The sequence below is a fragment of the Marmota flaviventris genome, chromosome 3 (assembly GCF_047511675.1).
Source record: "Marmota flaviventris isolate mMarFla1 chromosome 3, mMarFla1.hap1, whole genome shotgun sequence".
Taxonomy (NCBI): Eukaryota; Metazoa; Chordata; class Mammalia; order Rodentia; family Sciuridae; genus Marmota; species Marmota flaviventris.
Window position 1 is genome coordinate 31,560,472 of NC_092500.1, and position 15,986 is coordinate 31,576,457.

Here is a 15,986-nt window from a genome sequence, read left to right on the forward strand (position 1 = left end):
TTTTAGAGGTCTATTCTTCTGAGAAAAGTAATAGGTGAGTGGTTAGAGTGTCTTAAAAAATACATTCTTATTTCCATGTACATATATGAAAATATGTATTTCACATCCATGTAAGAAAATATATGAAATATATATATGTATACATATGAAAATATATATGTAGTATATTTAAGGATATAAATAGATTTTCAACCTATTTTAATGCACCTTTGTCAATTTTGTTGAAATATTCACAGAATTGAAAACTTGGGACTGAATGGTTTATTGGGCAGTATTGGAATCCTTGAGCCTTACCTCATTAATTCAGTCAGCATTTATTGATCCTCCACTTCATATAGATACTTTGCAAAAACTGGGAATACAAAAAATAAGCTATTTCCTGTCTTCTTTAAGACTTTATTGCTATTTAAATTACTAAATTTTATATTTTGATCATTTGAAAAACCAAATTAAAATTGTGAAATATGCTGTGGCATTGAATTATAAATGCCTATGGCTAATATGTTCTTGTTTCATAGGATTTAATAAAACAGTCTCCTACTCCAGTTCCTACCAATAAGCATTTTATTCGTCTGGCTGAGATGGAACAGACAGTAGCAGAACAAGATGACTCTCTCTCCTCACTTATGATGAAACTAAAGAAAGTATCACAAGATTTAGAGAGACAAAAAGAAATCACTGATTTAAAAATCAAAGAATTTGAAAAAGTCAAATTACGGTAAATCTTAGAATTGTGCTTTAAAACTAAATGGTAATTATGATATAATGAAGATGAATGCATTTGCTCTGCCAGGCACTGTACTAAGACCTTGATGTATATTATCTCATTTTATACTCAGGACTACTTATGACATAGTTGCTACTGTCCCCAATTATTAGATTAGGAAACAAGGTTTTAGGAAGGCTCAGTAACATTCTAGGAGGAAGTAGAAAAGCAATCTTTTGAATTTAGTCTGACTCAAAGACCAATCCAAATTCTCCAGAATTTCATTTGTAACTTGTGTGTCAGTTTCATCCTCTGGACAATGAAAATGACAGTACTTTGGTTCTTTTGATCTGAGACAGGAAGAGCTTTTTTACAATGTGGAAGGTGAAAATAGACTCTAAAAGCAGAATACAGGCTATCTTGAGGGGGAGACACACCACCAGGTCTTAAAATTAAGATTTGATTAGTGTACATAATTAGGTGACTATGTGTCCTCCAAAGGGATTGGCCTGCCTTCTGGGATTGGGAAATATTAAGGGAGGATCATGTTTTTCCATTAAGGTTAGGGTTAAGGTTAGGATTAGGGTTAGGTCTGATATTTAGGTTTTGGTTTAGATCAACTTGTCTGTAATTCTGGTGGTCTATTAGGTGACCAGGCCACATGGTCAACGTCCAGTCAAAGGTTAGCCCCAACCTCACAAGGTTTGTGGTTTCTTTTTATTGAAGTCTTTTTCCTGTTTTGTTACGTTACAGAAAGCTAGTAGGGAACTGAATAGCTGCAAGTAATTCATGCACTGTTTAGGCCCTTTTCTGTCTCCTATGTTCCTTTGTCTGGCTCACAAGTTGTTTGTTCTGTAGTTTAACAGGGATATTTTCCTTTAAGGACCGTGTGTTCTCGCTACACCCCTAAATTTCTTTCTCACTTTTGGAGTGGTTATATGAAATTCTAATGGTTATGTATAAGGAAGTAAATTGAAAATTGCAAAGTCACATGTACCTACAGAAATTTTGTTTGCACATCTTAAAGTGTGCAGCACAAAATTGAAGCACAATAAATGTTTGCTAAATAACAGTAATTTTTTTTATTAATTATTGTGACAATACAGTGTCACAGCATTCTGTATATTAGAGATTCTTAATATATCAAGGAATTTATTGAGACACAGATTTTTAAGCCTAAAATAAATTTATAGTTGTGCAGTTTCAAATCATTGTAGAACTATCTTTTAAGTATTTGCCATATGAAATACTTCAAGTAGTTGTTTTATACACTTATAAAATTTTTATTAAGATATTCCTTGTAGCAGCTAATCTGTTGTATACATGTTCTTGTTTTTTTCAGACTCCAAGAAAACCATGCAGTTGAAGTGAAAAAAGTGAAAGCAGAAGTAGAGGATTTAAGGTGTCTTCTGGCCCAGTCACAAAAGGAGTTGCAGAGTTTAAAGTCTGAACTTGAGGCTCAAAAAGAAGCAAATTCAAGAGCTCCAACAACTACAATGAAAAATCTAGTAGAACGGCTAAAGAGTCAATTAGCCTTGAAAGAAAAACAGCAAAAAGTAAATAATAACATATTATTAACATTTTCTAGAAATACATAGAAAAAAATGATAGTTGAAGACTTATAAATTGGTAAAAGATAATAGCATTAATCTGTGTTAGAGTAAAAAGAATGAGTATTTATCTAATACACTTAAATAAGACTTATTCAAAGATAGTTTTTAAATAACCTTAACTGAGTGCTGTTTTTAAATGTAGATGTAGTTCATTTTGTCTATGTTGTCATCAGTAATTTGTAGATTATCTGCAGGAAAGGAAAGAAAAGCTTAACATTTTTTCTCCTTTTCTACTGGAATTTTATGCTGCTGAGTCTGTTTCAAATAATTAAGCGGTTTTGAACAATTTGATTTGGGTAACTAAGAAGGATATATGATCGTGAAAAGGAGGAGAGATCAAAAAAGGGAATCACAGAGGTGGTATGGGAAGCCGTTGGTTGATTATCTTGTTAGGTTTTTTTTCATCCCCATTCATCTCAGATTTGATATCCTAAAACATTTAGGAGGTACTCCTAATTTTCTCTTAGCTCATAAAATTTACTTTCAACAAGGCTTTTCTATTCCTGTACCTATCCTTTCTACCTAAATTTAGTTAATTTCATATGGAAGGATGACTGAAATCATGAAGGAAATCGTTCACTCAGTGAATGATTTATAATATCTAAATTTGGATATTGGGGAAAAAAACATTCCTAGATTTTGTAATATAAATTGATTGATTTATGCTGGATTCTCATATCATTGTCAAGATTTTAAACCATTTTACTCAATTTGGAAAGAATTAAATATAAATCACTTATGAAAATTCATTTGAAAAGTATGTTGTGAATTTCATTTGATTAAATACATGATTTTAGGAAAATAATAGCAAGAAATAGAGGTTGTTTACTTTTTATGTCATGTTGCTCAATTAAAATATCAATTTTCCTTTAAAAATGTATGTATGTTGTAACTTTTAGGCACTTAGTCGAGCTCTTTTGGAACTCAGGGCAGAAATGACAGCAGCAGCTGAAGAACGTATTATTTCTGTAACTTCTCAGAAAGAAGCAAATCTTAATGTTCAACAGATTGTTGATCGACATACACGAGAGCTAAAGGTGAACATCAACATAAGCATTAATATAACCAAATTCCTGATAGTTCCCATTGAAAGGAATCCACTTTAATAATAGTAATTTTAATAATAAATAGGGGATTTGTAATGCATTATTAGTGGATAGATACACATATAGACACTTTTCAAGAATATCATTTTTTCATTCTTTTTATTGGTGCATTATAGTTGTACATAATGGTGGCAATTCATTGTTACATATTTACACATGAACACAATTAAACAATATAATTTGACCAATATAATTTTCTAGTATTTCCCCTTTACCTCCCTTCCCTCCTGTTCCCTTTTCTTTACTGTGCTGATCTGCTTTTGATTTTCATGAGATCCCCCTCCTTTCTTTTCCTTTTTCCTCTCTAGCTTCTGTTTTTGACAGAAACCATATGACCCTTGATTTTCTGAGTTTGGTTTATTTTGCTTAATGTAATGTTCTCAAGTTCCATCTATTTTCCTGAAAATGACATTATTTCATTCTTTTATATGACCAAATAAAACTCCCTTTATGTATACATACCATATTTTCATTCATCTATTGATGGACACCTAGGCTGGTTCCATAACTTGGCTATTGTGAATTGTGGATATGCATTTATCAGTATAGAATAATGAATTTAATTCTTTAGGATAAATACCAAGGAATTGTACAACTGGGTTATATGCTGTATCTGTTCCTAGTCTTTTGAGGAAACTTAGTATACTGATTTCCATAGTGGTTGTACTAATTTACAGTCCTGCCAACGGTGTAAAAGTGTTCCTTTTTCTCCACATCCTCTCTAGCATTTTTTATTGTTTATACTCTTGATGACTACCATTTGACTGATATGAGATGATCTCAGTGTAGTTTTGATTTCCATTTCCCTAATTGCTAATGATGTTGAATATATATATATATTTGCTGGTAATTTGTACTTCTTCTTTTCAGAAATGTCTGTTTAATTCATTTGCCTATTTATTAATTGGATTATTTGATTTTTTTGGTGTTAAGTTTTTTTAGTTCATTGTATATTCTAGATACTAATCCTCAATCAGTAGAGTAGTTAGCAAAGATTTTCTTCTGTTCTGTAGGTTCTCTCTTCACATTCCTAATTGTTTCCTTTGCTATGTAGATGCTTTTTAATTAGATGTCATCCCATATATTAACTCTTGGCATTATTTCCTGAACAACATTATAATAGTAATTTTTTATTGGTAGTAATACTCTTTGATCTATAATAATTTATTCAAAAGAAATACATTTAGTCAAATAAGACATTATAGGGCAAATAACATCATGATAAAACTGGCCTTCAGATTATTTTGATATTAATTGTGACTTCTAGTGTAGTCACAGTTCTAGAGTGGCATATTTTTGAAAATACAGAAGCAGCTACCGTATTACACTTATTATAAGAGTATTACTCAGAAACTGTGGATAGTGATGGCTTCATGTTTCTGTCACTGTCACCATATAGAACAGCTAAGAACTCTGAATTCCTACATAATGGCTTATATATACTTCCAGGAATTACAAGCTGCCCTTTGATGTTTTGTCTTTACAAAGTAGATTAGAAACTACTTGAAGTCAGAGATTTTGTTTTATATTACTCTTAATGCTTCATAGTATTTAAAAATCTCCATGCACATTGATAGGTACTGGTTTCTTTAAAATTCAGCTATAAACATTTATTTAATTGATAAAATTTCATTTCTGGGTATTGAAAATTAATTGCTTTAGACTTTTTTCTTTAATGTAGTATTAGTTTTTTCTTCAAATAGACTTGGCTCATTTAACATGAACATGGAAAAATATATGTAGTTTGGCTTTTAATACTGTGTATTGTACTTAAAATTTTCCTTTTTCTTTGTAATAAAAAGTATTAATGGTATAGGTTCTATTTTGTGTTGCTTTTGTCATTGGTATATGTGGTGAGGATTCATGACTAAGACCTTTCTTTATCTCTAGTCACAAATTGAAGATTTAAATGAAAACCTTTTAAAATTAAAGGAAGCTCTTAAAACAAGTAAAAGCACAGAAAACTCACTAAGTGATAATTTGAATATTTTAAATAATGAACTGCAAAAACACCAAAAAGCCTATAATAAAATACTTAGAGAGAAAGATGGAATTGATCAAGAAAATGATGAACTTAAAAGGCAAATTAAAAGACTAACCAGTGGATTACAGGTAATTTTATATTTAGTTTTGATTAATGTTTTTGATTTGTAATATATAGGTAATAGGTAATAGTTTATTTCCTCTTTTAAATTTTGTCTTCATATTAAGAGTATTATTCAGAAACTATGGGTAGTGATGGCTTCAGAAGATTTCTATAATTGGAATATTTATTGTGTATTTTTTTACTCTGCCTTTTTAGAATGTAAAGTTACATCTTATTTATTACAGAGCAAACCTCTGATGGACAATAAACAAAGTTTAATTGAAGAACTTCAAAAGAAAGTTAAAAAATTAGAAAGCCAACTAGAAAGAAGAGTAGATGAGGTGGATTTAAAACCTGTGAAAGAAAAGGTATGTGATACATCATAAGTGGTATTGGATATATATAAGGCAAGAAGTTTCCATCCTTAAGGAATTTTCAGTATGTTTAAGGAGGCACCTCTAATGTTACTCTTACTTGGGAATTGCTACTTCAACTCTATGTCAACTTCCTGACTTCAAATACTTTTACACCTTAAGTATTCAATTGTATTTATCATTTCTCTCCAAGTAACCATTTATGTAGGTAAGAACTTTTGACCTTTGGGGAGAACTGGACATTGGACATTTTAAGATTTTAAGATCTCTGCTTTGATCCATGTGTGTCCTTTTTTAATTTTTATTTATTTTTTTATTTTTTTTTGTCCTTCAGTAGGCTAGACTGTCATTTCAGGGTAAAAAAATGATTTGGAACATATTCAGTATTTGCTATAATTAATAACCCATCTGCTCATAGATTGATTCTGTCATGTGAGATAAATTGCTTAATATTTTCTTAAGGTCAACTAGCAAATCATTTTCTAATAAAAATTATTAATATAAATAACCCAAACCAAAAGTAAAATTGGCTAAAATGCATGTAACTAAATTTGGTATGAAGAAGAAATGGGAATACATTGAATATACTGTTAGTATATTGAAAATACCATGCCTGGGAATGTTGCTCAGTGGTAGAGTGCTTGTCTAGCAGGCCTTGGGTTCAGTTCCCAGCTCCACAAAAAACAAAGGAACAGAAGTTTTCTGGGGAAATATTGGTTGATGTTAGTAGTAATGTTTGCCCTGAAACTGTGGAGGAGGTAAAATTTGTATTATAAAATTTACCCAAAACATATTTAATAACTATAAGATAATTTTAATAAAAAGAAAATTAGATGTCTATAATGGCACCAAAGAGAAAGTAGGTAATGAAATTAAAATAACTTAGTAGACTATTCCAGTATTTTCCTATGAAAACTCATCGGTGTCAATGTAATTTTGATGAAAATGATTGCATTTGTATATGTGAAGCCACAGCATGCTTTCTGTCAGAAGCTTTGTTGGTGAAATCTGCAAGATCAAAATGTCTTAACTCCTCTGGATTACACTCTTAACTGCCTCCCTACCTGGGAGTAAGTCCAGCATTGGATACCAGTTCCTAAGCTGATTCCTATCAATAAGCCCCAGTAACCTTGTGCGTTTGCCTAAATTCCTAACCTCTCTGTTTCAATTTATTAACCTGAAATAATACTGTCTTTATTGCCATGGAAGATAATTTTGACAATTAAATGAAATAATATGTGAAAGTTTTGTAAGATATCAAGTCTAGTCTATACAAGTATAAGATATTATTATTAACTAGAAAACACAGAGGACAATCTTGATTTTAACATGTATATCCATAAACCTATTAAGAAAATTTTTTCAGGTTCCATAGTACTTGGACATTTCTAATTTATATTAAAAAAAATGCTTTCATATTGAGTGTTTTGAAATTTCAGCATGTTTTTGTCTGTAAACAATATAGCAAACATGTATAAGGTAACAAAATTTCCTATGCTTTGCACTCCTTTCAGTGTACATTTATTGTTATTTGAACATACTAGACATTTACTTATATAAGTGTTTATCTTTTGTTTTCCCTGTTTGATTACAAGCTTTGATAGCAGTATCTTTGCTTGTTTTGTTCATTGTTATGTTTCTAGCATCTACTTAATAGATGATCACTATTTGTTAAATGAATGAGAATTTTAAATATACCATATTTTCCTGAGACTTTTAGTAGAGAAATATTTTGAAAGAAAAACATTCTCTCCCTATCCTGTCTTATCTGCTTTTCTTCCTCAGTCTAGAACAGACCTGGGTTGACATTTGCCTTTGTTATTTCCTGTTCATTATTAAATTCCCTCAGCCTTGCTTCCCTCCTTAAATTTGAGGGTAATACAAGACACAATTTAATTGCCTAATCAGGGCAAAGCACTCCATTTCTTGCTTCAGAATCATTTATTTACATACATTATGCCCCCAAATATTATTTACATTTCTAGGAATATAGATAATTTCTTATATATATTTCAGAAAAAAGAAATTAACTATGAACCACTTATTGAAATCTTTACATTTTTTAAAGGATACTTATTAGTCAAACTAAATAAATAAGGTAAAAAAATTAAACCGTATTAGAAGAAGAATGTTAGAGAACTAGAGAAGATTGTTTTGATAAGACAAATAATCCTAGTTAGGAGTTTAAATTTAAATTTAAATTTAAATTTAAGTTATGAATCTCAACACTTTTAGGCCCAAAATGACCTTTTATACTAAATAATAATAATGTTTTATAATATCCCCTTCACTATTACAAATGGAATTCATGATTAATATAAACTAATTACTTAAATAATTTCAAGAATATTATTAATAATATCTCAAATAAATTTTTATAGGAAAAACATGAAAGAAAAGTAACATAAAATAATAAGTATATGACTATATTATTCATATTTCAACATGTAAGTAGTCTGACATGCTTATGTTAAAAAACAGAGGTAGTTGTGTGCTTTTACCTTTACATATCATTAATGTGAGTTGTAAGCTACAAATATAGAGTAATACAAATATGTTCTATTGGTAGTTCATCTGTCATGATTGCATTTCCAGTTATAATTTGATTTCCAAATTGATAAACTGTAATTCTCACCAAAGCAATGTCTATAGCCTTACTTTGTATAATGGCCATTGTATTCCTAGAAAATTAAGTATATGGTAAAATATTCAAAAGTTTCTTAGTGTTAGTATATGAAATGGAGATAAATGTTTAGCTCAGACAATTGTGACCAAAATTTCTAACTATATCAATGCTCAATAGGACATTTGTTGAGTACATGGGACTGTCCTATATTGCTTGGACTTTCTTTGGCTCCTTTTTAAAAATTATAAAAAGCCATGACACCACCTTTAACCCGCTATGTTGCCTGCTCCTGAAGTGCACTAGTTCCCTTCCTTTTCTTGTAAGCACTTATCATCAGCTGATTTACTATCCAATATGTTTTGATTTGTTTCTTGTTTTACTATATACAATTTGCTCCCTTCACCTCCTCCAACATAAAATGGTTTGTAAGATTTGTGAAAATTTCATCTGGTTTATTCATTACTTCTATTCCTAGTCCCTAGATAGTATCTGGCATGTGATTAATACTAAATATTGCATAGGAGTGAAGTAATAGGCATTGAAGACTTGAATACACTGTGATTCTAGGAGATTGCAATGTTATAACAAGATCAGCTTTGGCCATTTATACATAAAAATTCTTTATTATAACCAGAGAAATAAAAAGTTGTGCTGCAGTGGTACCCAGTGAATCAAAATGCACTCTGCTGTCATATATACCTAATTTTAATTAATTAATTAATTAAAAATAAAAATAAACAAAAAAAAAATCTTTGTTAGAAGTTTACTTTAGCCATGATGACCTATATTAGAATTTGCATTTAAAGTCTCCTCAAGGGTGTTGGCATTAGTCATTTGTGCCCCAGAATTTTGTCTGACAGGTAATAGAATAAAGCCTACTTAGAGTGAAGCTTGGCATGTCTAAAGATTTTAGGAATTATATAGCAAATGAACCAATTATCATTTGCTTAGAAGTATTAGTTCACTGTTGTTCTTGGTAGATTATAATTTGTGAGTTTAAAAAATAAAATAATTTTTATGATTTTCTAACACATATGTATTGTTTACAGAGTGCTAGAGAAGAATTAATTCGGTGGGAAGAAGGCAAAAAATGGCAAACCAAAATAGAAGGAATTCGAAACAAATTAAAAGAGAAGGAGAGAGAAGTCTGTACCATCACCAAACAGCTGAATACTTTGAAGGATCTTTTTGCCAAGTGAGCTTAAATTTCATTGTAACACTAATTATGTATCCAATCTATTGACCCAGAAATTATATTGTTTTGTCATAGTTGGTAATATTAGCCTTTTTCTATTTTAATTATTTATTATATATGATTCAGTTTTTATTTATTTTATCAGTTTTAAATGAAATTTCCTATGGTTTAGAAGTAAGTTGATTCAGATTAAATACAGAATGGTATAATTGCCATATGTTGGTCTGATAAGCTGTAGTTTAATAAATTGAATAAGCAAAATACTAAGTGGTTTATTTTCATGATTCTATATTAAATTTCACAGAGCTGACAAAGAGAAACTTACTTTGCAGAAGAAACTAAAAACAACTGGCATGACTGTTGATCAAGTTATGGGAGTGCGAGCTTTGGAATCAGAAAAAGAGTTGGAAGAATTAAAAAAGCGAAATCTTGACTTAGAAAATGACATATTATATATGAGGTAAGTTATTACATGGAAATGTAGTACCTATTGTAATGAAAAGCTGCTTGACCCATATATTTGGAAATAATGTGTGTTGTTTCAATTTGGGGTTGTGTTGGTTTTCTTTTCCCAAGTGAAGTTGAGATATTCCTAATGTAATTCTAGATTGTACTATTGTATTATTGACCTTTAAATATTATATTGTGAACCTCTAGGTCTTGTTTAAATTCTATGGAAAATGTAGATGATTTGTTTTAGCTTGTAATCTAATTGGTTAGGTTAAGGCCTCAAGTTGCACCCTCCTTTCTGTGGGTTATGGTTCCTTTGTCAGTTCTGTTTTCAAAGCTTTTTTAGTGCCGTTCAGATCTGTTCTGTCTGTGCACTTACCAGTCAACAGTCTGGTACATGGGCAGTGTTTTATTCAGTTCTCAGAACCCTTAGTATTGTGATTTGATTAGGATCAGATCTATATAGTGTGCAGCTGAATGGTGAGTCCAGAAGTCCGTAAACAACTTTGTAGCTCAAGAAATGTCTCCCTCTCTTTATGATACTTCCTATTTCCTTAGGGTTCCCCATTTTGGTACTTCATACAAATCTGGGACTTCAGTTAAACCCACCATGCTATGTACTTCATTAGTTGTACATGTCTGTAGCTGAGTCAGCAATAGGAGGGCAGAAAGCAGGAAGACAAAAACTATTTTTTGCCCTTTCACTTTGATATTACAGCTCTACCAATTAGAGAAAAAGATCCTACTCAAAAATTTCAGCTGTTGAGGGTTCCCATTGAAGCCTTTGCGAAAACCATGGAGTTGCCTGAGGGCTGGAGCATGAGACCACCTAGAAAGGACAAAAATAATAAGATTTTTTTATTCTTTGTGTTTCCTTTCTTCTTATTTGAGTTAGAACTAGAAAGCTTCTCTAGAATTTTTCCCTTCAGTGCTGACTACCTCCAGTTTCACATAACATGTTTCAAATAATGTGTTCAGGCCAATTACAATAGGAGAAAAGAAAAAGTTAAATTCATTGCCTGTCACCTGGTACTTAAATTCTGGTATTCTATCCTTGACTGCCTTATATGGTTTAGTTTTCAGTATCCTCAAGTAGTTGCTCATGGGAGAGAGACAGGATTGAGTGTGTTTATTCCATTGTACCTGGAACCACCACTTACCCTCCACCTGCGGCCATCATGCCGTTTCATAAGAGAGTCTTTGAGACTTGTTTTCCTCTTTCCAGACTGTCTTCCATATACTGTAGTAATAAAAAGCAAAATAAAATGTTGTCCTGTCATTATAATTTTTGTTTCACATATTTCTTCCAAGATGAACTTTGGTTTGTTATAAAGAATTTGTTATTTCATCTGCTAAGTGCTTACAATATCATAATCTGTAATCATGTTAATAATCATTTTCAAAGTCTGGAATCTACATATAATATTTAGATGTGATATTTATCCTTAATAAATTTACCATGGCTTTGTCTATTAATCTTTAATAATTACCTTTACTGCTTCTTTTTAAAAATTTATAATCATTTTTAATTGTCATAAAAATTGAATATATTAATGTGATGTTTTAATACATGTATGAACTATATAATGTACAGTCAGGGAAAACATATCTATCTCCTCAAACATTTATCATTTCATTGAGACAAAAACATTGAAAATCTATTATTTTTATGAGAAATATAGTACGTTATTGTTATCTGTAGTCACCCTAGTGAACACAAGAATTTATTTCTCCTATCTTAACTATAACTTAATATCCCTTAACCAACCTTTTCCCATCCCTCCTTTCTGCACGCTCTTCCTAATCTCTATTCTACCCTCAAGTTCTGTGAGATAAATTTTTTGTATTCCATGTATGAGTGAGATCATGTGGTATTTCTGTTTCTGGCTCTTTTCACTTAATACAGTGTCCTCCAGTTCCATACATATTGTCACAAATGACAGGATTTGACTTTTTTTTTTTTTTTGACTGAATAGTATTCCATGGTTTGTGTTTGTGTACTACATATCAATTCTTTAGTTGATGGACACTTACATTGTTTCTGTTTCTTGACTACTATGACTAGTACTGTAATAAACATTGTAGTTCAGATGTCTTTTCTACATAACAATTTCCTTTCCTTTGTGTGTATACATTAGGCATCATAGTGGTATTGCTGGATCATATGGTAATTCTATTTTTAATTTTTTGAGGAACCTCCATACTACTGATTTATAGTCCCACCAACAGTATATAAGGATCTTTCTTCATATCCTTACCAGCTCTTATTATCTTTTGTCTTTTTGATAATAGACTTTCTGTTGTGAAGTGGTTTTGATTTTCTCATTGTGATTTTGATTTTCATTTCCCTAAGGACTAATGACATCGAATGTTTTATTCATGTGCCTCTTGGCCATTTGCATGTCTTCTTTTGAAATTTTAAAATTAGATTGTTTTTGCTGTTAAGCTTTTAGAGTTCTTTATCTATTTTGGAAATTAATTTCTTGTCAGGTGTATAGTTTGTAAATATTTACTTCCATTCTGTATTTGTCTCTTGATTTTGTTGATTATTTCCTTTGCTGTGCAGAAGCTTTTTAGTTTGATATAATCCAGTTTAATTTTGTTTTCATTTCCTGTACTTTTGAGAGTAGTGCTTCTTTATTAATGTCTAATATTGTGTCAGTATGAATGTGATATGGACCTATGAAGTGGAGCACCTTTACTTAATATTCTGGTGGACTCCTAACTTACATTCCATCCTCTTTCCATTTAAGTTACTATTTTTTAAATTCTTCATAATTTTCCTTGATAGGAAAAAAGATCAAGAAATTCTTTCTCTTGATAACTGTTTAAAGTTACTATGTAGTCCCCAGCAATGGATCTTTCTCTTCCATTTTTCTGAATCTAAACCTATGTTAAAAACAAGCAAACAAACAAACCTCTTTCAGTAGCCTTTGTAGTTTTTGCAAGGATCAAATCATTTTACTTTTGAAACCTAACGCTTTTAAGGGCCTATTATTATTATTATTATTATTCTATGTGTTAATCTGTAAAGGCTGTAGTAGTTGGAGAAGATTTCATACAAGAAACTATCTTGTCTTTTCAAATTCAAAGAACTTCTGAATTTTAAGGATCAATTTCAGATATGAATCACTCTAGCAGAGATATAGAGGCAAGAGTGAATATTTCATGTTTGGGTCAAAGTAGATTTATTTGCCTGAATAAAGGTAGTCTCCTGGACAATAAAGTTGGTTGTGCCAGATTATGGAGGGTGATGTAGACCAGGCAGACATGTTTATATTCAAAGTGACAGATTATTATCTGGAACCATTAAGAAATTTTTTATATCTTTGAGCTTTTTGAGACTGACCATGGATATTATGCATTTATTACATAATGCTTTTAGAATAGTGGATATTTTAACTGTCTTATATAATGACATATAAATTGATATACATGCTATTTAAAAATATGGAATATATTTCTTTTTTTTTTTTTCCTTTGGTGCCGGGGATTGAACTCAGGGGTACTCAACCACTGAGCCACATCCCAGCTCTATTTTGTATTTTATTTAGAGACTGAGTCTCATTGAATTGCCTGGTGCCTCGCAGTTGCTGAGGCTGCCTTTGAACTCTCGATTCTCCTGTCTCAGCCTCCCAGACCTCTGGGATTACAGGCAAGCACCGCCGCTCCCAGCTGGAATGTATTTCTGTAATTGTTTTTTATTGGTCAAACTGCATTTCTTACCTGACAGTTTAAAGGAGTCCTTCATTAAATCCTCTGTAGAGGATTATTTTAAAATATAAATTGTGATGGCAACGTTTATATTAAAATTTTGGAGTTTTGAAAAAAGTAAAACGTATACTTTATTAATAAATATATTGCAGTTTCTTTCTTTTATGCTATATTTTAATATTGTAAAATTTAGGTTTTCGCAATACAGAGTCTATGGTTGTTGTTTGTAGGACCCATCAAGCTCTTCCTCGAGATTCTGTTGTAGAAGACTTACGTTTACAAAATAAATACCTTCAAGAAAAACTTCATGCTTTAGAACAACAACTTTCAAAGCAGGAATATTCTAAGCCTTCAGTGAGTATACATCTTTTCTTTCTAGTTTTAAATGCATAAAAGCATAATCAGTTCATTCCAGAAACATTAGATTCTTCTCATTAATATCAAATATAGTAAATTCAACTTTTATTTTTACTAGATAATGATGTATAGTAGCTTCTTTAATCCTAACATAATAACTTAAGACTTTAATATTTGCATAAAGCTTCATTACAATTGATTTCTAAAAATTCTAAATGAAGCTATCATGAAGTTTTTTATGATAGGAGCCTATAATTAAATGTGAAAATGTTGTAGTAATGTTTCTATTCTCATGTTTATGTTTCTAGTTTATAGAAGATTCATTAATGAATAATGTAGAATTGTTTGTTTGATCTCATTTTAAGTAATACATATATTTTATGTTTTTTCCTTTTCATGTTTCTTCTACTTCAACAGAATCTGGTATGTGACACAACTATGTATTCTACCCTTAGTAGTGTTAATAAATACAGACGTAATACTTTTCACAAAAGAACACTTTGTTCAGGAACAAGGAAAAAAAAAAACCCTAAGATTTAAAAATAGAGAATAAATTCCAGAAACAGTTACATCATCGTTAATACCCTATGGTGTTAATTAAAGAAACACAAAGTAAAAATGTTGTAGCTCCTATTAAGTTAAATCAGAAGCAGTATCAAACAGATCAGGTCCATTTAAATGAGAGATTTTAACCTGAGAGATTTTGACTCAAATTTTGAGTCTGCATCAGATCCTAAAGTTGAGAAAGTTGATCAAAAATATTTTGAAAATGGTAGGCAGGAACATAAAAAGGAGAAAGAGAATGAGATAGGTAAAAATGAGGGGGAAAAAAAAGGACCACACAGCTAAAGATGTGGTTCACAACTATGCAGATCCCAGAGAATCTACTATCTAGGACCATAATCATTCCATAGTTGCTGATACAGTGAATCATTGTGCTGTGGATGGTGCACATACAAATCATGAAACTGGTCTCATCAATTCAGCCAAGAAATGAATGTCCCTGGTAAAATTTTCACATTCCTTTATTTCTTTGTTAGCTGAATTTTCTTAGGCCAATTCTAAAAAAACATATAGTTCCAATGGGATAAAATCTGTAGCATTTGTAAAAAAACAAACAAAAAAAAACCCAGGAACTATTAATAAACTTTGCCTTAAGCCCTAATTTTAACTGATTATTAACAAAATTAGTGGTTTTGCATTTCCTAATTCAGTTTAGAACTTACTGAATAGTAGTAGAAGGAAGGCACTCTATATGTGTTAGTATTGCCTTAGATATTTCTAATTCAGACAGCTGTTTGCAAGTAAAAGCTCACTACAGTGAATATCAGGAATATTTTGTTGCAATGATATATAGCAGGTTCACTTAGTGATCTTTTTGCCATGGATGGTAATATACTTTTTAATAATGAGAAAAGGGAGCTTTCATGTGTTGTCTGTGTTGTTTTAGGCTCTGTACCTAAGTATATTTCTCAACATATTTTGCAAAATATTGTTCATATTTTACATAGGAGGCTTAAAGAATAAGTATCTCTAGTGACCCTGTAGAAACAGAATCAGGCTTTAAATTCAATCTAATTCTAGTTCCTGAACTTTTGTATATATACTACTTTGGGTCCATTTATATTGAAGTACAGAATTAAGACAAGCTTGTTTCCAGTTCAAATAACATGTAGCCTTTTTTCTTTATCCTTTCTACCTCTGATGTTCCAGTCATGCCTAACCATCAACTAATATTACACATCTAGGAGAAAATAGA

At 30.9% G+C, this 15,986-nt stretch overlaps 1 protein-coding gene across 4 annotated transcripts in view; it reads left to right on the plus strand.

The window, feature by feature from the left end:
- The window catches only part of Cep290 (centrosomal protein 290), an 84,907-nt gene that overhangs the window by 53,162 nt on the left and 15,759 nt on the right, over positions 1 to 15,986 (plus strand). For all 4 annotated transcript variants that reach the window (XM_071609657.1, XM_071609659.1, XM_071609658.1 and 1 more), the window contains exons 36-43: positions 519 to 718; positions 2,049 to 2,262; positions 3,219 to 3,356; positions 5,316 to 5,537; positions 5,757 to 5,879; positions 9,561 to 9,706; positions 10,011 to 10,166; positions 14,101 to 14,224. In XM_071609657.1, the coding sequence (XP_071465758.1) occupies positions 519 to 718; positions 2,049 to 2,262; positions 3,219 to 3,356; positions 5,316 to 5,537; positions 5,757 to 5,879; positions 9,561 to 9,706; positions 10,011 to 10,166; positions 14,101 to 14,224 (1,323 nt within the window). The remainder of the gene's footprint in view (positions 1 to 518; positions 719 to 2,048; positions 2,263 to 3,218; positions 3,357 to 5,315; positions 5,538 to 5,756; positions 5,880 to 9,560; positions 9,707 to 10,010; positions 10,167 to 14,100; positions 14,225 to 15,986) is intronic.